Source organism: Carassius carassius, chromosome 6 (genome assembly GCF_963082965.1).
Source record: "Carassius carassius chromosome 6, fCarCar2.1, whole genome shotgun sequence".
Taxonomy (NCBI): Eukaryota; Metazoa; Chordata; class Actinopteri; order Cypriniformes; family Cyprinidae; genus Carassius; species Carassius carassius.
The window spans coordinates 14,521,035-14,546,087 of NC_081760.1; the positions used below are offsets into that span (position 1 = coordinate 14,521,035).

Consider the following 25,053-nt stretch of genomic DNA (forward strand, 5'->3'; position numbering starts at 1 on the left):
TATATACGCATTAAGAAATAATTAAAATGCTAAAAAAAAAAGGTTAAAGAGAATAATTTTGGCACTCAAGCAGTTCGACAAAAGGCAGCTGGATTCCTTTTTTTTTTTTTTTTTTCTTGTACCACGACAGAATAATGTGAAACTATGAGCGATTGATTATGTAGCGAATCCCTCAGACAAACTAGTTTGGAGTGGTTCACAGTTAGTATCAAAACTTGTATAAAAATGATATCCTACAAAAGAAAGGTTTGAGTGCGGTAAAAACGCTTGAAGGCAGCATGTGCCGTAAAACCCAGCTAAAACATTACAAATCCAGCGTGTGCATAGATGTGTCTACAGGTGAGCTGAGGCGCACAGGTTATATTTCTGAAAAAAATGAATAAAAATATAGTGTTTTAATGAAAATGAGAATTAATTTTAATTTTGCACAAAAAGTAATACCATTATGTAAAGTAACAATTGTACTACATATATGTTGGCATTACAATAATAAAAAATTCAGGAAAAAAATTGTCATGAAAGAAAAGAAAAACTAAATGATTGTGAAAAGCCAATTTTTAATGCAAAAAAAACAACAAAAAAAACAATTTAATTATTAAAAATGTTTTTTTTTTTTTCTTTTTTTCTCTCCAAGCAATTTTGGAGTGAAATATGACCGGCACATTGTTGTTTTTTTGTTTGTTTGGTTTTTTTTTCACTGAGATGTAGACAGAACGCGTCAGCCATTTAAAAACATCAGACCAGAAGTCAGTCATAAAAGAGTATTGTTTCTAAATTTAAAAACAGTCCAGAGATTACAACTTTTTCCCTTACAGCTTTTCCAGACATAAGGCCTCATTCATGAAACACCAACAGAAGAAGTTCATGTGTAAAACCCTCAGATTAAACGTCACATTCAAGTCTCACATACACTAAAGCCTTCAATAAACCATTTATAGAACACTCTCATATACAAACCAATAAAACATTCAAAAGCATAAATCATCTCATTCATCATTCGACCACTGCATTCAATTTAAAAAAAAAATCATTCCTGAAAGCATTCTTACAAATGATTTACACAAATCAGTTCTTGCATTTCATGAATGAGGACTGTTGTTTACTAACAAGGATTTTGTGTCTTATAAATTTAAAATGAACTGCAAAACTGGAAGTGTTTCCCTTTGACCTGATGTTATGATAATATGTGTATTTCCTGGCACTGAATCCATATTCTCATGTACTTACAAAAATTCACATCTAAAACCATTCAAAGCCTTCTGAATTTTTCAATAAAGTGAAACAACGATATAGCACACAAAAATCTTCCATAAGAAACATGTTAAAGTGTGTTGAGAGGACCTGATAGAGAACCTGACGTGTGTGTGTGTGATCAGGCAGACTGTCGAGGGTCTTTGGTCAGTAGACTTGCGGCTCTTTGCGGCTCAGTGAGCGGATGTAACTGGAGGAGCAGGTGGCACTGCGGATCACCTCCATCCACCTACAACACAACATATCAACAAACATGGAGTCAGTAATGCTTCCCACAATGCAGTGCAACAGGAATTGAGATTCAATTTCCAGTGTTCTGAATAGACCACAAGAAATATCAAGTTTTAAATAGGGCTTGTAATTTATCTATTAACTAATTTAATAGATTAAATATGGAGACACATAATTACAGACCAATGCGCAATGCACAGACCGATCAGTGTATGACATCAAAGTACCCCGAGAGTGATTCAAAGAACCGAAAGAGCTTATAGAGCAGACGACTCCTTGTGCTTTTGATGTCACACACCCATCGGTCTGATGATGATAATCCGCTTCAAGTCGAACAAGCCTAATGATTCAATGAACCATTCATAAAGAACCATTTACTTCACTCCTGAATGAATCAGCCATTTGAATGAATCAAATGAATGAATAAATGACTCGATGACTTAATCATTAAGACATTAGCACCACCTACTGGCAGTTTTAGTTTATTATTATTTATTATTATTTTTTATTATTACTCTATACAAACAATGAAGCTGTGAGTTTAGTTACCTCCTTGTTGCTGAGAAATATAATATAGTGATTCAGTATTAAAGCTATTTTATTAATAAAAGTCACAGGGCAGTGTTGACAATAAGCCTCTGTGCTCAAACTGTGCTCGTACCTCTCAAACGTGTACTCGCTCTCAGATCTGAAATAGTAGACGTGTGATTTGAAATGGAGCTTGAAGACGTAGTCTTTATGGATGTTCTCAGACTCCAAGGGAATGGTGATGGAGTATCCCAGAAGAGGAAGGCTGGCCAGAGGATATTCATCCTGCAAAAAGACTCAGATTAAATACAGCCAAAGACTCCTGCCACATTACTCGCATTCTGCTCACAGAATCAATTCAAATGTGTGTAAAACATTAATAATAGTCAATATTAAGAAATAATTTAGTGTTAATAGTAATATTTTATGAACTTTTCGGACCTGGTGTGTTTTGTAGAAGAACAGACTGAAGTTGGTGAAGACCACCCATAACTTCTGCCAACCGTTGCTGTTTTTGAACTTTCTCAGCAGGTTCCCAGACAACTGATTCTGAACAATAAAGACAAAAAAGGAAAGAAAAAAAAACAGAGAAAATCCTTCAGATACAACCAGGGTCCAAAATCAACAGCATTTATATTAATGATAACTAATAATACATTACATTTTTAGGTATATATATATATATATATATATATATATATATATATATATATATATATATATATATATATGTGTGTGTGTGTGTGTGTGTGTGTGTGTGTGCATGTGTCTATTTGTAACTTGTTGCCTAAACTAAAACTAATAAATTAATTTAAAAAAAATAAATACATAACTTTCAAATTAAAGTGAACACAGAAAATATTAAAATCTATTAACAAAACTATAACTACATCAATGATACAAATATTATCTAGTATTTAGTAATCAAATATATTTGATTGTCTCATCACTGATGTCAGTCTCTCTTATATTGTGATTCAAATCATGCATTTAATGCAAATCACAATACAATCAATATAATCACAATTTAAAAATTGCAGTTTTCAGTTTCCAAAAGGGTCAGAGGCCATTAGGCCAGTTATTTGGTTTTTATTTAGCAAAGGCAATTTTTTGTGTGTGTGTGTGTGTGTGTGTGTGTGTGTGTGTGTACAGCTGTATATTTTGGACCCTGAGCACAACAAAGGTATGAGACTGGCAGCATAAAGTGTCACCATGTTCATCTAATTTTACTGTTGATAAACTGCACATCTGAACAGAAATAGGGTCATTCATACAGGATGTGTTCTTGCGGACTGTCTGCACTCCTTTTAATTGTTAGTTCATGTTCACGTGTCAGACAGACATCTTTGGCCATGTAATTGCATCTCAGTTTATTCAGCATTTCAGGGTATGATCGCTGCATTTATTGTTGCAGTGTCTAGTTAAAAGAGTTCCACACCATTCTAAATGTTTTAAATGCAGAAACGCATCCTATATGAACGTCTCTCGAGTCCTCTTCAAGACGCAGGTTAAAACACTGATACATAGTGTCACATGTGTGCAGTTAGAGAACAACTGAAGAACATTCAAAGACATTCAACAACATTCAAAGAGAGAAAGGCACTGAACTGAAACCCCATCACAACCCAAAGTACAGTCAGTGTTCAGAGGACACGACAAACCAATTGGCATTTGATAAATGCATCCATATTAGTTATTATATGTGCACAGATGTTGAAAGTCCAGCTCAGTTATGAGCAGCTTGTTCAATAAAGGGCAGTAATATAAACCTCTAACAATCTTTCACCTGAACAAATCATTGACTGTGTGACGTTTCTGCTGATAAACTGCAGGGACATCATATCCACTCCTGCCATATGAAGCAGAGTTATTTTAACATTCATATACAGTATTCTTGTAGTATATATTAATCATTTGAAATAGGTTTTAGTTTTATATGAGTAGTTTAGTTATGTGCATTATTGGTATTAGTATTATTAGAAGTACTACTATTGTTATTATTATTCTCACAACAAATAAATAAAACTGTAAAATTAAAGTGAAATAAAATAACATGGCATATTATTATTAGAAATTAAAAATGGAATGAAATACCGCTGCTACTTAATGTGCTTTTATTTTTATTAGATCTTTTAATATGCATTTAATTTTAATTCCTTCTTATTTAAGTTCTAGTTTTAGTAATTTAAGTACTTCAGCTTTTTTTTTTTTTTTTTTTGTTAGCTGCCAAGGCAACATTTCTCATTTTCATTTAAGTATTTCTTTTTAAATAAATTATTTCTAATTGAAAGAAATATATATATTATAAACAATTTAATTAAAATTTTTTTTTTTTTTTTTTTTTTTTTTTTTTATTCAGTTAGCTTTTATTGTACATTAACATCTGCTAAACAAACAAATCATTGTAAGTGAAATGGTACATTATACAGCGTCCATGTTTTACCTCTCTATTCCTGCAGGTTTCACTAAAGCAGAGGCTTTGGACACGATACCAACACACCAGAGAGAGAGACACGGGCCCCTGGGCCCTGAGAGGGGCCGCAATGGGAGCCTCTGACAGACTGACTGGACTAGGGTCCTCTAACACAGCGCAGGACAGAGAAACACAAACACAGAGAGAGACATGAGAGACACACTGGGACACAGACAGAATCCGAACGAGGAGGAAGAAACGAAACAGCCTGGAGATCTGAAGAGGAAACAACACGAGGAAGAGGAAACAACATGAGGAAGAGGACAGCAGGAACCTGAATGTTCAAGACTTATCTAATAAAGACTGCAAAAACACTTTTTCATGAGTTTAGAATGTCTTTCCATTAAAAACATCTAAAAATCCTCAAAACAAATAAGATATTTATATATATATATATATAAATTATCTATCTATCTATCTATCTATCTATCTATCTATCTATCTATATATAAAAATTATCTATCTATCTATCTATATATATATATATATTTTTATTTTATTTTTTTTAATTCAGCAAGGATGCATTAAATTGATCAAGTGAAAGTAAAGACATTTAGGTTACAAAAGCTTGCTATTTTAAATAAATGCTGTTCTTCTGAACTTTTTCATCAAATAATCCTGAAATAAAATATATTTTAATTTTTATATAAAAATATGAAGCAGCACAACTGATTATAACAATGATAATAATCATTAATGCATGTTTGAGCATCAAATCGGCATATGTTAAAATGATTTCTGAAGGATCATGGGACACTGAAGACTGTATTGATGCTGAAAAATCAGCTTTGCATAACATAAATAACTTCCATTTATTATTATAATAGAAAACAGTTATTTAACATTTTAATTATATTTCAAAATATAGTATATAGTATAGTATATAAATAAAGTACTAGTTAAATATCAAATACAAAGTTATAAATAAAATAAAATGCATATTTGTTTTAAAATCTAAATTTAACTTATGCAGTGCTGCTTCTCAAAGAAAAAAAATTATCCTGTATCAAGGATTTGTAGATATTTGAACTGGATAGTTAGACAGAAACATTCATTAAGAGCTGGATTTAGTGCAGTCAATGTAAATTCTGTAATTTATTCAGCTTCATGTGTTTGCACACTTGTACATGATTATTTTCCACATTCAAGGTGAGTGAATCTGATAATGCTTTCAGCTACCAATGAAACCCTCTGCTTTATTTAACATGTTTCATTTCAGATTTATAATCTTGAAAATGTCGAATGGTGCACAAATTCCATGTGGGACCAATTACGAGTGACACCTTGAACACAGTCGCAGTTCCCAGAGGAAGAGAAAGAGAGGAAGGTTAAACACAAACACAGAGACTGGAGCTCTGGAACAGGACAGCTGTGCTCCGGTACCTCTAACGCTACGCTAAAATCCACCATGGACACGCTGGTGTTGCGATGCCAGCACACGTGAACCGTGGTGTTACCACGGTGAGGCGTCTGCCGCTCAAGAGACGTCCGTGAGGCACTCAGGTCATCTTCTGATTCCTGGTCAGCGCTAGATTCCTCAGGAGATTCTGGGAAATATGGGAAGAGCAGCCATTTAACAAGAAAAGAATGAAAGTTTGTGATATCGATAGCTTATATGTTTGTACACCATGGTAAATGCAGAGAACAATAGCAATATCAGGTACTGATATCAACTAATAATGATAATAATTTGATGTCAAATTAATTAAGTAAATAATGTATGCCACATATAAGTAATAATAATATTAATAAATTAATAAGCAAGCAAACAAACATATTTCACAGAAAATGACAACATTCAATGTAAAGCAGGTAGATGTTGTCCTCTGAAGTCAGAAAGGTTTTCATACGGTCAAATATGAGACACGATGACAGGCAATCAAAACTATCAATACACTGAAATCGGGTGTGAGTTCATGCATCAGGTCACAAGAGAGAACAACGAGCAAACGGTCTCTTCACAATGACATCAACCTCCATGTCTAGACGACAGGATATGATGAAAAAAAGCTGAAAAGATTTAGTTGACGTGAATAAGCAGAAGAAAGCAGCATGTGTGTGTAGCAGACTGACATGAAGAAGAGCTGCTGAAGGTTTGCAGGACTGGAAACCTGTGAAACATGATGCTGAGATCCAGCGCATACACCGTTCACTACTGCTCTTTTGACACACTCAAAAACATATGCACGTCATTGCATTAGACAACAAAACATCATAGCACTACTCATCTGAATCAGATATTTCTATGTCTAGAAGCTCTTCGTAAGCATTGGCCTGTGTCAGATCAGAGTAGTTAACATGAAGATAATGAAATGGGAAAACGGTCAGTGACTTACTGCTGTCGGTGAAACTGCTGGACAGGATCTCAGCCGAGGGGCCATTGCATTTGTCCGCCAGTTCAATGGCCATCTTGATGTCCTCCACCCAGTTCTCCATCTCAGACGCTGAACTGTGGAGGGAATGTGGATGTCAGTACTGCAGCTACTGTCAATTAAAGTGCTAAAACAGTGATAATATTAAGATAATTGCAGGGCAGTACATAGTTGTTTCTTTTCATCTTGTCTCAGTATAATGCATTTAAAGTAGTGCTAACAGCGCAGCGCTGCTTTATTTACAGCAGTAACCAAATAAAATCTGCTGTTCTATAAGCGCCTCCTGCTGTCAGAGAGTAAAACTGCATCTCATTCAGCCTGTCTGCTGTTTCGGTTTCATGCAGGTATTTTATGTAGCATAATTTCACAAAGCTCAAAACTTAGAACATTCTGTTTTAGCTTTAAATTTTGAAATTATACAGTCTTATTTTTTTTTTTAAACGATTCATGATTAAATTAAAGCGGTTACCACTTATTTCAAATGGCTATGAAAAATCAAGGTGCAACACAGTGAAGAATATGCAATGTTATTTTACATGTGATTATTAAATATCTGTACATGGACACCTACAAACATAAAATCCTAAATCATTTCATTTGTATCTTTTTTCTATATATTCAGTTGTGCTATTGCGTGTAATTTGTTCATTTGTTCTTATTTACTCTATTTATTTATTTATTTTTTGTGGCAGGGCCAGTGAAAATGTTGGCAGGGCAAGTAATAATTTGAACCACTGGTCCCGACTGAGTTGAGCCCTGTTATTACTATTATTATTATTATTATGAATATTATTATTCATATAATTAAATGTGCTACTACTACTACTACTACTTATTATTATTATTAAAAACAAAAAGTCTTATTATCTGATTAATATTATTAGTACAATTATTATTATCATTTCTACATTATAAATAACAAAAAATGTTTACTATTACTATTATTAGTAGTAATAGTAATATAAATAATAATATATAATTATTAAGATTATTAATAATTCTACAACTATTACTGCTGCTTTTTTTTAAAGAATAATTCAAAAAAGGATTGTAGTTACTTTTTTTTTCTTTTTTCTGTTGTACTCATTCAGTATATATTTTCTCCAATCTCATTTCAGTAAATCTATTTGAAACAGTTTTTATGTAATGTTGCAACACATCTGCACTAGATCACAGAACAATAACATTGCATAACTCTGCAATCTGCTGATACTGAATGTGATTTTCTTGGAACTGCATTTCACAATTTATATAATCATGATGCTCCCATGAATTTCTTGAGCTCGACGCACATTTAAAAGGAAAGTAGACCAACTTTTTTTATCTTTCATTTGCACGTTGAACCTGCCATTTGATCTTTAAACCATTTTCCTCAGACAGACAAGGACATAAGAGAGCATGGACACAGATAAGCATAAAGCCAGCCGCCCATGAAATAATCAACCAGTTAAACTCTGAAAATGTTAGCTAGTGAACATGTTAATTACCTGGCAGCCACGACCACGGACTGTCTTTGTCCAAACAAAGTGAAGGAATGTGGGACGCCCCACTCGTCCTCACTTTCACATATCTACACAAACAGACCAACATAATACATTAACCCATCAGTTAGAAACATGCTGACCAAGTGGATGCATTTTACACAGAAATGTACACACTTATTTCTCCTCAAAGTCAAAAGAAGAAAAATAAAACTAATTTCTGCATAAATTAATTTCATCATTAATGTACCGAGGTCTGAATATAAGCATTCATTATTTTTCAATTAAAACCTCATCAAGACGGCAATTTTAACATCTGAATGCTGTGTGTTTCTGGATAATTACATTTATATGCAATATGCAATTTTGCGGGAGAAGCGCTGGAGCTGTGGCCAGCAGAACAATGGAGCTCCTGTTTGTGTAAATGTGCAATTAGTAACTAGAGATGGAGGCAGCGGGAACGTGGCCAAACAGTCAGTGTGCACTAAAACACAGGGAATGTTGTTGTATATTGAAAAGCACAGTCAGTGAAAAGAGTTATATAATATATGCATAGACCTGAAGGAAGCATCAGTGTTTATGTCCAAGTCAAAAACGGATTAAATATTACCCACCGTCATGCCATACAGAGGAAGCTGGCCATGCACTTTGAACTGATTGGAGGCCGTCATCCCTCGACTCGTGTACATCAGAACATCATTGAACTGAAAACAAAATCAAGACATATTAATACATTAGCGTTCATTACTTTACCTCTCCTAAAAACATCAAGAAAGATGATTCCCTTAGATTGGCATTACAAGGCACTTTAAACACAACATCATAGTATTTCCAGAGTAATTCCAAAAAACATACTGTAATAACATGGTAGGTTTTTATTTCTTTATTTTTATGAAATCAATACTTTGCTTTAGTAATAAAATTAAATAAAACACAAAATATAAAAAAAAACAAATAAATAAAAAATTTAAAAATAAAACAAAATAAAATAAACAATAATAAAAATGAAAGAAAAAATACATAACATAAAGAACAAAAATAAAACATTACAATTTTACAAAAACTACAATATAAATCATTAAAAAATAAACTAAATAAAATAAAAAATATGATCAAATAAAACATTAATGAATAAAAAATAAATAAAAAAACATACAATGATAAATGAATAGAAAACAAATATAAAACTAAAAACAATACAATAAAACAAAAAAACTGCTAATATACAAATTAAACAAACTAATAAAAAAAAAATATTATAAAATATAAAATCAAAGGATAATAAATTCTGAAATAAATCATAACTCTAGCAAACCATCTAGCTGTAAGAAGTCTAGTACTATGTAACTAGTATATGCGTGTGTATAAGCAAGCAGCTCTCACCAAGAAGAACATTCTCTGCTGTAGACCCTTTCCAGAGAGTTTGCTGAGACAACCAAGTCTGATAAACTCCTGACAAAACAGACACAACCAGGTCAACAAGAGAGATCAAAGCATTCATAACTCGCTCATATTCAGGAACATGATGGAGTCATTTTTGAACTATTATGAACTAACCCGTCCAGGTAGTGCAAGACTGTCGATGCCAGTGAGGTCTTTCTTGAGCTCTAGAAGCTTCTGGAAGTTCTCCATCTTCATGAGGGTGCCGTGAAGCTGCACAACCATCTCAGAAACATCAGCAAGCGCAGCTGGAACAGACGTAAAGCATCTTTAGAACATTAAAGAACTGAGATTGGAGGCTAAAGCAGCTGTCCGATGTAGTACTGTACCTCGCGAGTCTCTGAAGTCGTCGTGTGTCGGTGGATAGTGTTTGCAGAGTCGCTCAAGGATCTGTTTGTAGTGTATGAGGCGGTGCAGCGGCCGCAGGAAGAAGATGTTGAGCGGCAGGTAACAGACCTTCTGGAGCTCAAAGTCTCGACACAGACCCTCCAGCTTCCGGGACGAGCGACACATCCTCTCCAGCTCCAGCAACGACTCTGAATGCTTCTGAAAATTAGCTGTCAGCAGCTGAGAAGCCAAAGAGTTCATTGAGTTAATTCATCTGTGGTGGTGGCATCAGGTAATAATTATACTATGGTACTTCAAAGAATACAATAGTGTTACCATCATACCATGGACAAAAACACATTATCTTGATGTGTCATGATAGTGGATGATGATACTCAAAGAATGCAATGGTAATAATTATACAGAATTATTATTATTTTGTTTTCAAACATTTGTATGATAATTTTTATTTCGCATTTAATTTCCAATTTTATATTCCCATGTTATATCTCACAGGCAAGATCTAGAGAACAACAAAATGTCCAAAACCCATATCTCACTGATATCAATGAGGATCACAGACAGATCTAGATGTTCTGACCTTCAAACCCTGGATATTCTTCAGCATGACATCTCCAATACGCTGGAAGTCTCCTTTGATGTGTGCATTAGATCTGCCTTCCCTGGGAACAATGAATAGAATTATTTTACTATATATATATATATATGTGTGTGTGTGTGTGTGCTGGTCATATGATTAGAATATCATCAAAAAGTTTATTTATTTCACTAATTCCATTCATAAGTGAAACTTGTATATTATATTCATTTATTACACTCAGACTGATATATTTCAAATGTTTATTTCTTTTAATTTTGATGTTTATAACTGACAACTAAGGAAAATCCCAAATTCAGTATCTCAGAAAATTTGAATATTACTTAAGACCAATACAAAGAAAGGATTTTTAGAAATATTGGCCAACTAAAAACTATGAAAATGAAAAGTATGAGCATGTACAGCTCCTTTTGCCTGAATTACTGCAGCAATGTGGCGTGGCATGGAGACGATCAGTCTGTGGCACTGCTCAGGTGTTATGAGAGCCCAGGTTGCTCTGATAGTGGCCTTCAGCTCTTCTGCATTGTTGGGTCTGACATATCACATCTCCCTCTTCTTAATACCCCATAGATTTTCTATGGCGTTAAGATCAGGCGAGTTTGCTGGCCAATTAAGAACAGGGATACCATGGTCCTTAAACAAGGTACTGGTAGCTTTGGCACTGTGTGCAGGTGCCAAGTCCTGTTGCTGGTATACGGCTGCATTGACCTTGAACCTCAGAAAACACAGTGGACCAACACCAGCAGATGGCATGGCACCTCAAACCATCACTGACTGTGGAAACTTTACACTAGACCTCAAGCAACGTCGATTGTGTGCCTCTCCTCTCTTCCTCCAGACTCTGGGACCTTGATTTCCAAAGGAAATGCAAAATTTACTGTCATCAGAGAACATAACTTTGGGCCACTCAGCAGAAGTCCAGTCCTTTTTAAAGCGAGACGCTTCTGACACTGTCTGTTGTTCAAGAGTGACTTGACACAAGGAATGCACCAGCTGAAACCCATGTCTTGCATATGTCTATGCGTAGTGGTTCTTGAAGCACTGACTCCAGCTGCAGTCCACTCTTTGTGAATCTCCCCCACATTTTTGAATGGGTTTTGTTTCATAATCCTCTCCAGGGTGTGGTTATCTTTATTGCTTTTTTTCTACCACATCTTTTCCTACCCTTCATCTCTCTATTAATGTGCTTGGACACAGAGCTCTGTGAACAGCCAGCCTCTTTAGCAATGAGCTTTTCTGTCTTGCCCTCCTTGTGCATGGTGTCAATGGTCGTCTTTTGGACAACTGTCAAGTCAGCAGTTTTCCCCATGATTTTGTAGCCTACAGAACTAGACTGAGAGACCACTTAAAGGCTTTGCAGGTGTTTTGAGTTAATTAGCTGATTAGAGTGTGACACCAGGTGTCTTCAATATTGAACCTTTTCAAAATATTCTAATTTTCTGAGATACTGAATTTGAGATTTTCCTTAGTTTTCAGTTATAATCATCAAAATTAAAAGAAATAAACATTTGAAATATATCAGTCTGTGTGTAATGAAAGAATATAATATACAAGTTTCACTTTTTGAATGAAATTAGTGAAATACATTTTTGATGATATTCTAATTATATGTCCTGCACCTGTATAAAATAAAAAATATATCTTAAAATTACTAATAATATTTATTATATCTTTTTCCCTTTTCACAGCACCAGTCTCTATTTACTTTCAATGCATGAGCGTGCTGTAAATTTGGCTAAACATTTCCATTTTTGTTAGACGGAGGAAAGTAAGTCACATAGATTTGAACTTCATAAGGGTGAGTAAATGAGTTTTAGTTCTTAGTGAACTGAAGTTCTTATATCATCCAGTAGATGTCTCTGTTGCACATCGACCCACGCAGACTTACTGAGTCTTTGAACATCAGTGAACTCGGTGTCATCTATCACGCTGTTGAGCCATTCCCTGCTCCAGACTGAGAGCCATCACACCAGCCATCACACGCAAAAACCTCCATTTATCATCCTGTCCTTTAACATGAGTCCTAACCCGCTCCCCACAGAGCAGTATTAAACATTACAGCCACGCTGGAGAACATTTAAGTTGGCAGCGCTGCAACAGATACAGTCAGACCACGTTATGTGTGTAGTCTGAAACTACAGGTTTGTTCTGTGTGCCATGACTTAATGCTTTTACAACATTTCTAGTGACTTATGTTTGAAAAGACATGAAATGGCAAGTGTGGCTGATGGTACAATGTTAATTTGGATAATACGGAAATATGTATATATACACACACACACACACACAAACTATATATATATATATATATATATATATATATATATATATATATATATATATATATATATATATATGTATATATATGTATATATGTATATATATATATGTATATATATATATATATATATATATATATATATATATATATATATATATATATATATATATATATATATATGTATATATATGTATGTATATATATATATATATATATATATATATATATACATATATATATATATATATATGTATATATATATATATACATATATATACATATATATATATATATATATATATATATATATATATATATATATATATTTATTCTAAAATAATTAAAATAAAATGATAATACAATAGTAATTGGCAAATTTTTATATTATATAAATAATTATTTTAAAATACTATCAATAAATATTCATATTTATACATTTTACAAATAATATTGATCCTGGTCAAGGTTGATAAATGCTGGTGTATTTAGTGACTAGAAAAATTGTGTGGTGATTTAAAAAGTCTTGCCAGTAAAAACCAGTTATGCAATATTCTGAACATGAAGGGTTTTGTTAGGCCCGAAATGTAGCAGAAAATGTTTAATTGCTGAAATATGAAAAATGTGTTGAAAAATGAAAATAATTTCATTTTCAAATTTTCTGTATGTAAAATATAAATATAAATAATTTTTCTCTGATATTTTGCTGGGTAATATGGCCTAAGAATTTAAATCATGTGAGGTTAATTTCATGCCATGTTATGACCAACTAGATCTTATTTGGCATAATTATTGTTTGACTAGCAGATGAAAAGGCATCAAACAATGTATTAAAATACTGAATGACACATTGAGGAGTATCTGTTATGGTTAGAGCAGTTTGTACACATTCCTGACACCAACATAACAAACAAATTTAACTGAAATACACACCACTGAGCCAGTCGCTGCTCCACGTCTTTCAGAAAGGTCTCATGAAACTTGTACACTGGTTCAAAATTGGAAAATATGAGATTCCTCAAGGAATCCGGCAAGGCTTCATCCTTCCCTACCGACTTCTGAAAGGACTGAAAAAATACAGGAAGGGAAGAGAAACATAAGAATAGAATATTTTCATAACATTCATGTTCTGCATGAGTTGTAGAAGAATGTAGCTCATCAAACTCTTATTCAATTATCCATGATTTAAGCCTTTAAACCATCTACAGTAAATGGAGGAACACATCAACCCCCTGATGCTTTTGTAGATGTTTTCTATCATCGCATCAAACACTATAAAACCATTTGACTTCTTTATATAGATCCAAACATGAGATCAGCAGACACAGTGCGATGACTATCTCAAACAGACTGTGTGACGTGATGGCCGAAGAATCCATAAATAAAGACTCTTTGTGTCTTTATTCTCATGTTCTGGACACTACAAAACATCAACTGTGACTTCAGTCCTTGCAAAAAAAAAATCTACACCAAGAAACACACTAGAAACCACCCAAGAATCCTTGACACACTAGCAACCAACCAAAAACTCAAAAGCATCGAGCAAAAAAAATCTGGAACCACATGCTGGTTGATTATACAGAACTCACTAACAACTGGAAAACCTTAGCAACCAATATGGCTGTCAAAAAATATTTGAATTTCGAATATTCATCGAATTTAAAATAAAAATCCACATTCCACAAAACACACAAGTGTTTTTTTATTCAAGTAAAAAAATTAAATAAAATCAATAGGATTCACGTAATATACTGTAGAATTTAGCTTTTTTTTTGGTCACGGGCGGCCACCCCATTTGGAGGCAGTGCCCCAGCATGGCCCCCCCACTGAAAATGCTCTAGACACGCCCCTGTGTACTTGTCATTGCATTTTAATGTTTTTGTCAACCAACACAGTTGAAGCCACTAGAAAAGAGAACATCAATGCAGATAAGATCTTGTTCACGTCAAAACTGAAACCAAGCCATTCACACAGAATGCATATTTCGCACATTTTCTAGAAGGACATCATATCACCATTACACTCATGTCTTGCAAAAGAATGCCACATGTTTAGATAGCCATGTAAAATTAAAGCAAGTTCAAAAAAAAAATCTGGAGATTTATTGCCGTTTTTTTAACTCCTGTTTTTAAATGAAAAATGTACTCTGTGTGATTGGCTTTCTACCCTTTGTATTAAACAATGAATACATACATGATACCGTTTTGTTTATAGTTGTTTAAGCAACCTAATTATAATTGGTTTATAAACATTATTTTAAACATTATGCACTTTTTTCACAGATAGTCATATTATCTTATACATGATGCGCCCTCTTTTGGCCTCAGGAGAAAATAAGAGAAAAGCTTTTCTTTACCCTTACTGAAATTATGCATTTTAAATTTGAATATAATTCGAATTTTGATAATATTTAAGCACAAAATTTGAATTTAGCTTTTCAGCCGTTTTGACAGCCCTAGCAACCACCTAGCAACATTCTGGTAATTAACCACAACACCCTAATGCTTATTAAGTACACAGTATAAACCAACTTAAAAAGAAAAACTCTGCAACCATGCTAACAATTATCCGGAAAACCCTAGAATAACTGTTAATTATTTACATTTACATTTATTCATTTAGCAGACGCTTTTATCCAAAGTGACTTACAGATGAGGACAGTGGAAGCAATCAAAAACAACAAAAAGAGCAATGATATATAAGTGCTATAACAAGTCTCAGTTAGGTTAACACGGTACACGTAGCATGAAAAGAAAATAGAATACAAAAAGATTAGAAAGGTAGTTAGATTTTTTTAAAGAATAGAATTAGAATAGTGAGCGTTAAAGTTAGAGGGTCAAATAAAGATGGAAGAGATGTGTTTTAAGCCGATTCTTGAAGATGGTTAAGGACTCAGCTGGCCGAATTGAGTTGGGGAAGTCATTCCACCAGGAGGGAACATTTAATTTAAAAGTCCGTAAAAGTGACTTTGTGCTTCTTTGGGATGGCAGAATCAAGCGACGTTCACTTGCAGAACGCAAGCTTCTAGAGGACACATAAGTCTGAAGTAACAAATTTAGGTAAATGGGTGCAGAGCCAGTGGTAGTTTTGTAGGCAAATATCAATGCCTTGAATTTTATGCGAGCAGCTATTGGAAGCCAGTGCAAATTGATAAACAGAGGTGTGACATGTATTCTTTTTTGGCTCATTAAAAATTAAACTTGCTGCCGCGTTCTGAATTAATTGTAAAGGTTTAATAGAATTGGCTGGTAGACCTGCCAAGAGGGCATTGCAATAGTCCAGCCTGGACAGAATAGGGGCTTGAACAAGGAGTTGTGCAGCATGTTCCGAAAGAAAGGGCTTGATCTTCTTGATGTTGAATAAAGCAAATCTGCAGGATCAGACAGTTTTAGCAATGTGGTCTGAGAAAGTCAGCTGATCATCAATCATAACTCCAAGGCTTCTAGCTGTTTTTGAAGGAGTTATGGTTGATGTGCCTAACTTGATGGTGAAATTGTGATGAAACGATGGATTTGCTGGAATCACAAGCAGTTCTGTCTTGGCAAGGCTGAGTTGAAGGTGATGGTCCATCATCCAGGAAGAAATGTCTGTTAGAAAAGCTGAGATGTGAATAGCTACCGTCGGATCATCAGGATGGAATGAGAGGTAGAGTTGAGTGTCATCAGCATAGCAGTGGTATGAAAAGCCATGTTTCTGAATGACAGAACCTAATGATGCAATGTAGACAGAGAAGAGAAGTGGTCCAAGAACTGAGCCCTGAGGCACTCCAGTAGTTAGATGTTGTGAATTGGACACCTCACCTCTCCAAGATACTTTGAAGGACCTATCTGATAGGTAAGACTCAAACCATTGAAGTGTGGTTTCTGAGATGCCTTTTGCCAGTAGGGTTGATAGGAGGATCTGGTGGTTAACCGTGTCAAAAGCAGCGGACAGATCAAGCAGAATAAGTACTGAATATTTGGATTCTGCTCTTGCCAGTTTTAGAGATTCAACAACTGAGAGCAAGGCCGTCTCAGTTGAATGTCCACTTCTGAAGCCAGATTGGTTGCTGTCAAGGAGGTTGTTGTGTGTGAGAAATGTAGAGACTTGGTGGAACACAGCTCATTCAAGTGTTTTTGGAATGAAAGGAAGAAAGGAAACTGGTCTGTAGTTCTCTAAAAGAGATGGGTTGAGGTTGGGTTTCTTAAATAGTGGAGTTATATATGCCTGTCTAAATGATGAGGGAAAAACACCAGTGTGGAGGGATGTGTTGATGATGTGAGTGAGTGCAGGTACAACTGCAGGAGAAATGGCTTGAAGGAGATGAGATGAGATGGAATAGGATCAAGCGGGCAAGTAGTAGGGTGATTAGAAAGAATGAGTTTTGAGACTTCTGCCTCAGAGAGTGAAGAGAAGGATGTAAATGAGTGTAAGTTTGCTGGTGATATGAGCTTGACTAATTGTGGTGTGGAAAATTGTGCACTAATGCGTTTAATTTTATTAATGAAAAATGTTGCGAAGTCGTCAGCTATTAGAGATGAAGCAGGAGGGGGAGGAGGAGGACAAAGAAGTAAGGAAAATGTTTTAAAAAAGCATGCGAGAGTTAGACGAATTGTTAATTTTGTTATAGTAGTATGTCATTTTAGCAGTGGAGACATTAGCAGAGAAAGAAGATAGGAGTGACTGGTAAACATTAAGGTCAGTAGTATTTTTGAACTTGCGCCACACCCTTTCAGCAGCTCTAAGCTTAGAACTGTGTTCACGTAGAACATCAGATAACCAAGGGGCAAAAGGGGTCTTACGGGCTGGCCTGGAAGATAAGGGGCAAACTGTGTCTAAACAAGATGTAAGAGTGGAGCAGAAAGTATCAGTAGCACTGTTAGCATCCAAAGATGCAAACAGTTTAGAGGAAGGAAGTGAAGATGAAACCATTGCAGATAGCCGGGAGGGTGAAAGTGTGCGTAGGTTACGTCGAAAGATGACATGTGGAGGGGTAAGTGATGTGTCAGGGACCATGTTGAGGTTAAGAGTGAGGAGGAAGTGATCCTTTGAGGAAGTGAGAGGAAGTTATAATTATAACCCTACCAACATCCTAAAACATACTGAGAATTATTCAGAACACTCAAACAGCTGCGCATTAACCAGAGCTCTGTTATTAACACCCTAACAACCCAATAATAAAAAAAAAGCTTTGGCAATCATTTAGCAACATTAGCAATTAATCAGAAAACCCTAGCAACTTGTTTAACACCTGAGCAGCAACTTTTTGCAGGCACCTAGCAACATTCTTCACACTACGCTAGCAGATGCTTATTAACACTCTAACTAGCAAACAAAAAACTTTAAAGGGGGGGTGAAATGCTCATTTTCACTCAATCTCCTGTTAATCTTGAGTACCTATAGAGTAGTACTGCATCCTTCATATCTCCAAAAAGTCTTTAGTTTTATTATATTTATAAGAGAAAAATAGTCTGTGCTGATTTTTTTTCGGTAAAACACGAGCGTCTGGAGGCGTGACATGTGGGCGGAGCTAAAGAATCACGAGCGCGAGTAGGCTTTTGCGTTGAGAGCGTTTGGAAGTTGTGACATTACCGTGAGGAAAAAAAAAACATCATCCAAAACAAACCATGGCTAACAGTCAGATTCAGCCGTTTATTTATGATCCAGAATCAGATCACGAGGCTGAAACTGAACGAGAGCAGCAGCAGCAATGACTACAGCAGGACGTCTCTATGTGGTATGTATTGAAACTGTATAACTATATTTGCTTAGCGGTTTTGGAAAATGACTAAGTTCCACTTTGTCGTCTTTTTTTTTCTTTAAAGGTGTACAAGGTTTACTTGATGTGCTTACGCGCCGATAGCTAAGTTAACAACACAGAGATATTTGAAGCAGTTTTACTCACCGCCTGCGGTTCCAACACACGATCGTGACCCTTTTTCGTTGGGATTGCATCATCCTTAAGAAATAAACGATATGCAAATCCGACGTCAAACTGGGTCTTGTTTGTAAAACAAGCATCTTCGAAATGCCGGGAACAAACAAAAACACTTGCACAACTCCATCGATGCTCTGTAAAAATAAACTCTGTCCACTGGTTCCTTAATGTTTTTTTTTTTGGTAATCTGTGCAGGGTTGTCTTGCCCTCGCAACCAAAAACACACTTCTTTTGTGACATTTCGCGACGCTCTCGCTCTGATCAGTGAATGTCTCTGCTCCGCTTTGCTCTACGGGAGCGCGCGCTCTTCCGGCAGAAGTGCCCTTATGACCCATATAAGGAAATTCCGCTCCATCTTACGTCACACAGACCAATACTCGAAAAAAACTTTCCGAAACTTGTGACAAACCGGAAGGAGTATTTTTGGAACAAAAATACTCCTTCAATTGTACAACTTAATTTTTGAAACTTTGTCCATGTTTAGCATGGGAATCCAACTCTTTAACAGTATAAAAAACTCAGTATGCATGAAATAGCATTTCACCCCCCCTTTAATGGCATATTAGTGATTATTCAGAAAACCCCATAGCAACAACCTTAGCAGCCACCTAGAAATGTGCTGGGGATTATACACAGAACACCCTAGAAACTGCTTATTAACCCTAGCAACATGTTTTGAGATTATCCAGAATACCCTAAAACCCTAGCAACCAACCAGTAACCACCTAGATCTCCCTAGCAAGCATTTAAAAAAGGCCTAGCGTCCCCCTAAAACCCCCCACCCAACACCTAGACCAAAACAAGCACTGTGTCCTGGAACACTGTAGTGTTGTGGTGCTCAGCTCACTAGCAGTAGAGATGGCTGTGTGGAGATCTAGAAGATGTTAAAACTGTTAAACAGATGCAGCTGTAATAATGTGAACAGGCAAATGGGTGGGTTTGGTGGTCTGGGATAAAAACAGCAGTCTCAGATCCAGAAGCCAAATGGAAATATTTATGGTATGAGTAAATGTGTCGCCCTGCTGCTTCGTTCTGTTACCTTGTAAGACATCAAAGAGATGCGTTACAAAGCAGACATACAGAGCGGAGGAGGCAAACAGTAGAACAACAACCACTACACACCTTATCTTTAAGCCTCAAGCTAACCTTTCATTTGTAAATGGATCAATTTACAATGTACGCTAAAACATTTGTCATGAAGTATTACATGCAATTGCCTAGCAACAATCCAGAACACCCTTTTTCGAAACTTTTTCAAAACCTAGCAACCAACTAAAAGCGGGAAAAAAAAGAAAATAAAAACACTCAAGGCACCCTAGCAATATAAAAAGAGGAGTGACGACCGTGAAAGACTAGAGGGACCAGGCCTGGACTTTATTTTGTGTGCGGCAGTCGTCCGCGGGGGCTGCCGGTTTTCTTTCATTTTGTGTTGGTTTATTTTATTGTATTATTTAAACGTTCGCCGCTTCCCGCCTCCTCCTTCCTGAAATATGAACTTACACTTGGTGATTCTCATTGGCCCAAACTGGCTGAATCAACCTTGGTTTCCAGTAGGGCTGTAGCTATCGAATATTTTAGTAATCGAGTATTCTACAAAAAATTCCATCGATTAATCGAATAATCTGATAAAATGTGTTTTTGCTTAATTAAAGTGCAATATTTATTATGCTAGAGAAAATAAGACTCCTGGGTCTTGTGATGGTCACGGAGGGACCGCACGTTCAACATGGACGTTAATACGCACAAACACACACCGAGACTGTTTGGTGATACAAGAGTTTATTGTAATTATTGATCCGAGAGTGAATGAAATACCTGTAAACTATGTGTATTGTTCCCGTGTAGCGTTTGTCCCGTGATTTTTAGAGTCCTGGTAAGAAACAATGACAGGAATTGGTTCCGCTTAGGGTGACAATCTACCATGTATTAATTGAGCGTGGGGGTTTCAGGGGCAACGTAGCAGAGTTGTTGCCGTTATTTCCTGTTTAATGTGAACGAATTAATAACATCAAAGTAGATTTATTAAGTAGAACATCATGCCAATATGTTTCTTTTAGACTCTGTATATTTAAGGGTACATGTGTAAAGTGTTTTCTGTGAGTTTGTCCCTCCACATGTGGCAATGGTGCTGGCCACCAGTATAAATGTGAATGTCTTTGTAATGGAAGGTAGTCTGTGTTTGTTTCTGCAGTGGAGAGTGTGGCCTGAGGGTTGCAGGTATTTTATCCACTCTCTGATCAATAATTACAATAAACTCTTGTATCACCAAACAGTCTCGGTGTGTGTTTGTGCGTAATAACGTTCATGTTGTGTTAAACGCGTTGCGTCACATTAAAAAAATCATTGCGAAAGAACCTGACGTGAGATTCCTCGAGTTACTCGAGGAATCGTTTCAGCCCTAGTTTCCGGACCTTGGGGCAGTGGTTATCAAACTTTCTTTGGTTGCGCCTCCCTTTAAACCTTGTTTAAAATAAAGAAAAAATTGTTGCGTCCAGTGTAGACATGACAACTGTAGCGTCTGGTGTAGATACGGTGAGTGAAGCTGAGAGCATGATATTCCTCGTCAGATTTTTTCATTTAGCCTTTGAAGGAAAAGCACCTGCCTAGGTCTGTGCAACTTCATCTACGTTTCACACAACAATCCATCTCCCATTCCAAGTTACATCCTTTGGCTGTTAACGGTTTTATTTATTAGGAGCCCAGAGCTGTGGAGCCTTCATGTGTGGCTACTTCAGGGGTCCTAGAGGGGCTAAGCACCCTGCCTCCCCATGTGCTTGAAACACTCACTGAGTATCATGCGCCCTCTACTAGGCATCTGTACACTCCTAAATGGGGAGTGTTTGTGAAATGGTGCTGTGATAGAAATATCGACATAGAAAGCTGTCTCTTGTACATTTTCTGCAGCACAGGCTAGATAACGAAAGTCTACCGTCAACACTAAAGGTTTGTGTGGCCACTATTGCTTTGTTTGATGGTCAATCAATCTGGTCCAAGATTTCTCAGGGTAATGAGGAGATTACACCCCCCATGCCCACTTTCTGTGCTGCCGTGCCTAGCGCTGGTTCTGAAAGCTCTCTCTCCACCCCTATTCGAGACCTTGACATCCGTTGTTATGAGGGTGCTCTCCCTAAAAACTGCTCTGCTTATTGCCCTAGCTTCGGCTAGGCACATAGTATATCTGCATGCTATATATATATAGTATAGTATATAGTATATCTGATCTAAGTGAACAGTGATTGTATTTGCTTTGGTCCTGGAAACTACAGTGTTACTTTCCGGCCAAGACAGGTCTACGTGCCAGAATCTCCTTCTACCCCCATTAAAGCACAGGTAATTTCTTTGCCCACTCTGTCTTCCGAATCATCGACCTTTTGTGACAACGAGGCTCAGCGCGCCATTTGCTCTGTCAGGGCTTCAAGGATTTATATTGACTGCTCGGCCATCTTTTGACAGTCTGACCAGCTCTTTGTGTGAAATGGTGGCTATACTAAGGGACGAGCAGTCTCTAAGATTAGGCTTTCTCACTGGATAGTGGATGCTATTCGTGCTGGCTCATGTGAGCCCAGGACATGAATTCACACTCAACCACCGAGCCCATACGACGAGGGCGAATGCCTCTTCATCGGCCTGCTGTAAAGGCACATCTATTTGAGATATATGCTTTGCAGCTGGCTGGTTCTCACAGAATACTTTCGCCAGGTTTTACAAGTTGGATGTGCTGTCTTTGGCATCTTAAGTGCTCAAATCACTAACCTCCCTATCTGCAATTGGGGTACAGTTTGTTACTGCATATAGCTGTTTACACTGTGCCAGCCTATGTACATTTTAATGTGTGCATTTTTGTTACGTAAAATCCATGGTTTTTCCTTGCTCCTGTTGTTGTGTCTGTCCTGTATTAGTGTAGCTTGTTTATTCTGGCCAGGTATGCTTCTTTAGTATACTTGAGTTAAGATGCTAATTGGTCTAGCTCCACCTATCAGCTATGGGCTTCCCTTGCAGCATCACTATTGATTTTGTTTTTTATTGCTTCCACTGTCCTTATTTGTAAGTCGCTTTGGATAAAAGTGTCTGCTAAATGAATAAATGTAAATGTAAATGATTGGAAATTAATATAAAATTTCAATAACAGCATAAGTCACAGCTGGATTGTCCCAGATAATCAATTACTTAGATTGAGGTATTTATTGTTAGCCCTTTTCCACCAAGGCAGTCTGAGTGCTGGGTCAGAGCCAGAGCCTAGTTTCAAATCAGTTCTTTGTCTTTTCGACAGCCAAAGCACCAACTCCGAACTAGAAAAGTGGTTCGTAAGTAGCACCAAAACATTGCTGGTCTAGTAGTCGGTGTGCTGTGGGAGTGATTGGAAATCAAGCATAAACTCCCGTTATGCTTCTGGATCGCTTTCGCTGTGATTTGGTGTCGTTCGCTGATTAGTCTGCAGAAGCAAAAGCCTGTTGTGTTTGGCGCTGCCATGCTAGCATTACTGGGAAAGATGAGAGTAAGTCCTGGCTCTGTGGTGGCTCTCTAGCCATGGAAAGGAAAACCGGTTCTTAGAAGGCTTGCCAGTTGAACCAACTGCAAACCGGCAACAGCACTGGCTCTGAACTAGCACCCGGTTCATGCTGGTGGAAAAAGGGGAATGTGAAGCTAATGCTGACACATAAACATCCCGAAAACACAACGGCTATATGAGATTGCTTGAGTATTTACAGTCTTACCACAGTTATAACCTCCAGATCCTTCAGATACGTCCTCTCTGTGGTCAGGAGCTCTTTGGCGATAAAGTACGCTTTATCAGTCGGAAACCTCTGTGACCAGAAGAAAGAAATAATTAAATTACATTGAATAAAATTTCATTACACTTAATTAAATTAATTAAAAATGACAAGGGCATAAATTAAATTTAATTAAACATTCACAAAAGAATGACAGGAGATATTTCTATGAAATCAAAGCAGGATTTTGGAGGACTTTTGAGGATTTTAATAGACTTCCGCAAATATATGCATTTAAAATCAAATAAATATATTTAAAATATAAGCATTTTTCTTTTCTGATAAATAATTATGTAGAAATATATACATCAATTGACATTTTAGTCCAATAAAATGCTGTTAAATCACATGCCAACAACTGATGGCAAGTAGCAAATCACAAGACAACACCTACGACAAACCAAACTAGACCCTGCCTCGCACACACACACACACACACACACACACACACACACAGCGACATCTTAGTAAACTCTCACTGTTTATTGAGCCGCTCACTCCACCGCTAAATAATTTGCCCTAAATAGAATGGAATTTGGGTTGAGTTTATCTAGGTCTCCTATTCTAATACGTCCACAGAGACACTTGAGCAAAATGCAGTGGTACTTCAGAAGACAAAATGCTTTTAAAACAGCCTTTCCACTTTTCATTGTAACCTTTATTTGTCTAGAGTGCCTTCAATTCAAGCACAATGTAATTTAAAGAGGACTATTAACTGAGGGTCCTACAAAAAAAGAAGACTGGGCATTTGTTCATGAACTACAATTCATGATGTTAAATTGGCTGACAAAAACCTTCTGCCACAACAGACAATGAATTTAGAAACTGACTAGCCTTAAATATTTATGAGCAATGAACAAACCTACAACTAAGTGATATAATTAATTGCTTAATATTTGGTTATTCTGATATTTTATTTTGTTTATTTATTTTTAATTCATTCATTACATGCCATATCCACAGTATAAACTTGGTACTACAAATTAAAACAATCACAATAGCAATACAAATTTTTAATAAATAAAAATAATAAATCATTATATATCTTAATTATATAATAATAAAAGTGACCTATCAAACCAAGTTTTTTTAACTAACTAGGTGCTATTCTCGAACACTTTTCCTCCCCCTCCTCAAAAGACAAACCTTCCTCCGAACCTCGTCCTCATCGTCTGTGCGGACGAAGCCAGCGTCGGTCAGCAAGGGGCTGGTGAGAGGAGAAGGCTGCCGTCCGTCTGAACTTTGGCCTAGCTTAAGACTCTGTTTCTGGCCGTTCATCATCACTTGGCTTGCAGACGAAGACTCGCTGTGCTGTGGGCTCCTGGAAACTGGACCTACAGGAGAACAGGAAGGTCATGCTGAAG

General features: G+C 36.4%; 1 protein-coding gene and 1 long non-coding RNA gene across 2 annotated transcripts in view; one reads left to right on the forward strand and one right to left on the reverse strand.

Annotated features, from left to right (window-relative positions):
• Positions 1 to 917: 917 nt before the first annotated feature.
• Positions 918 to 25,053, reverse strand: part of LOC132142400 (FERM, ARHGEF and pleckstrin domain-containing protein 1-like) — a 114,079-nt gene continuing 89,943 nt past the window's right edge. The window contains exons 14-27 of the mRNA XM_059552223.1: positions 24,836 to 25,023; positions 23,633 to 23,722; positions 13,934 to 14,067; positions 10,705 to 10,786; positions 10,106 to 10,343; positions 9,894 to 10,024; positions 9,720 to 9,788; positions 8,951 to 9,040; positions 8,343 to 8,425; positions 6,820 to 6,932; positions 5,867 to 6,030; positions 2,452 to 2,559; positions 2,144 to 2,295; positions 918 to 1,480 (exon numbers count right to left, since the gene is read on the reverse strand). Of these exons, the coding sequence (XP_059408206.1) occupies positions 1,399 to 1,480; positions 2,144 to 2,295; positions 2,452 to 2,559; positions 5,867 to 6,030; positions 6,820 to 6,932; positions 8,343 to 8,425; positions 8,951 to 9,040; positions 9,720 to 9,788; positions 9,894 to 10,024; positions 10,106 to 10,343; positions 10,705 to 10,786; positions 13,934 to 14,067; positions 23,633 to 23,722; positions 24,836 to 25,023 (1,724 nt within the window). The 3' untranslated portion in view covers positions 918 to 1,398. The remainder of the gene's footprint in view (positions 1,481 to 2,143; positions 2,296 to 2,451; positions 2,560 to 5,866; positions 6,031 to 6,819; positions 6,933 to 8,342; positions 8,426 to 8,950; positions 9,041 to 9,719; positions 9,789 to 9,893; positions 10,025 to 10,105; positions 10,344 to 10,704; positions 10,787 to 13,933; positions 14,068 to 23,632; positions 23,723 to 24,835; positions 25,024 to 25,053) is intronic.
• LOC132142401 (uncharacterized) lies at positions 18,309 to 19,474 on the forward strand. The gene is made up of 2 exons (XR_009434057.1): positions 18,309 to 18,713; positions 18,805 to 19,474. It is a non-coding gene; the product is annotated as an uncharacterized LOC132142401 (long non-coding RNA).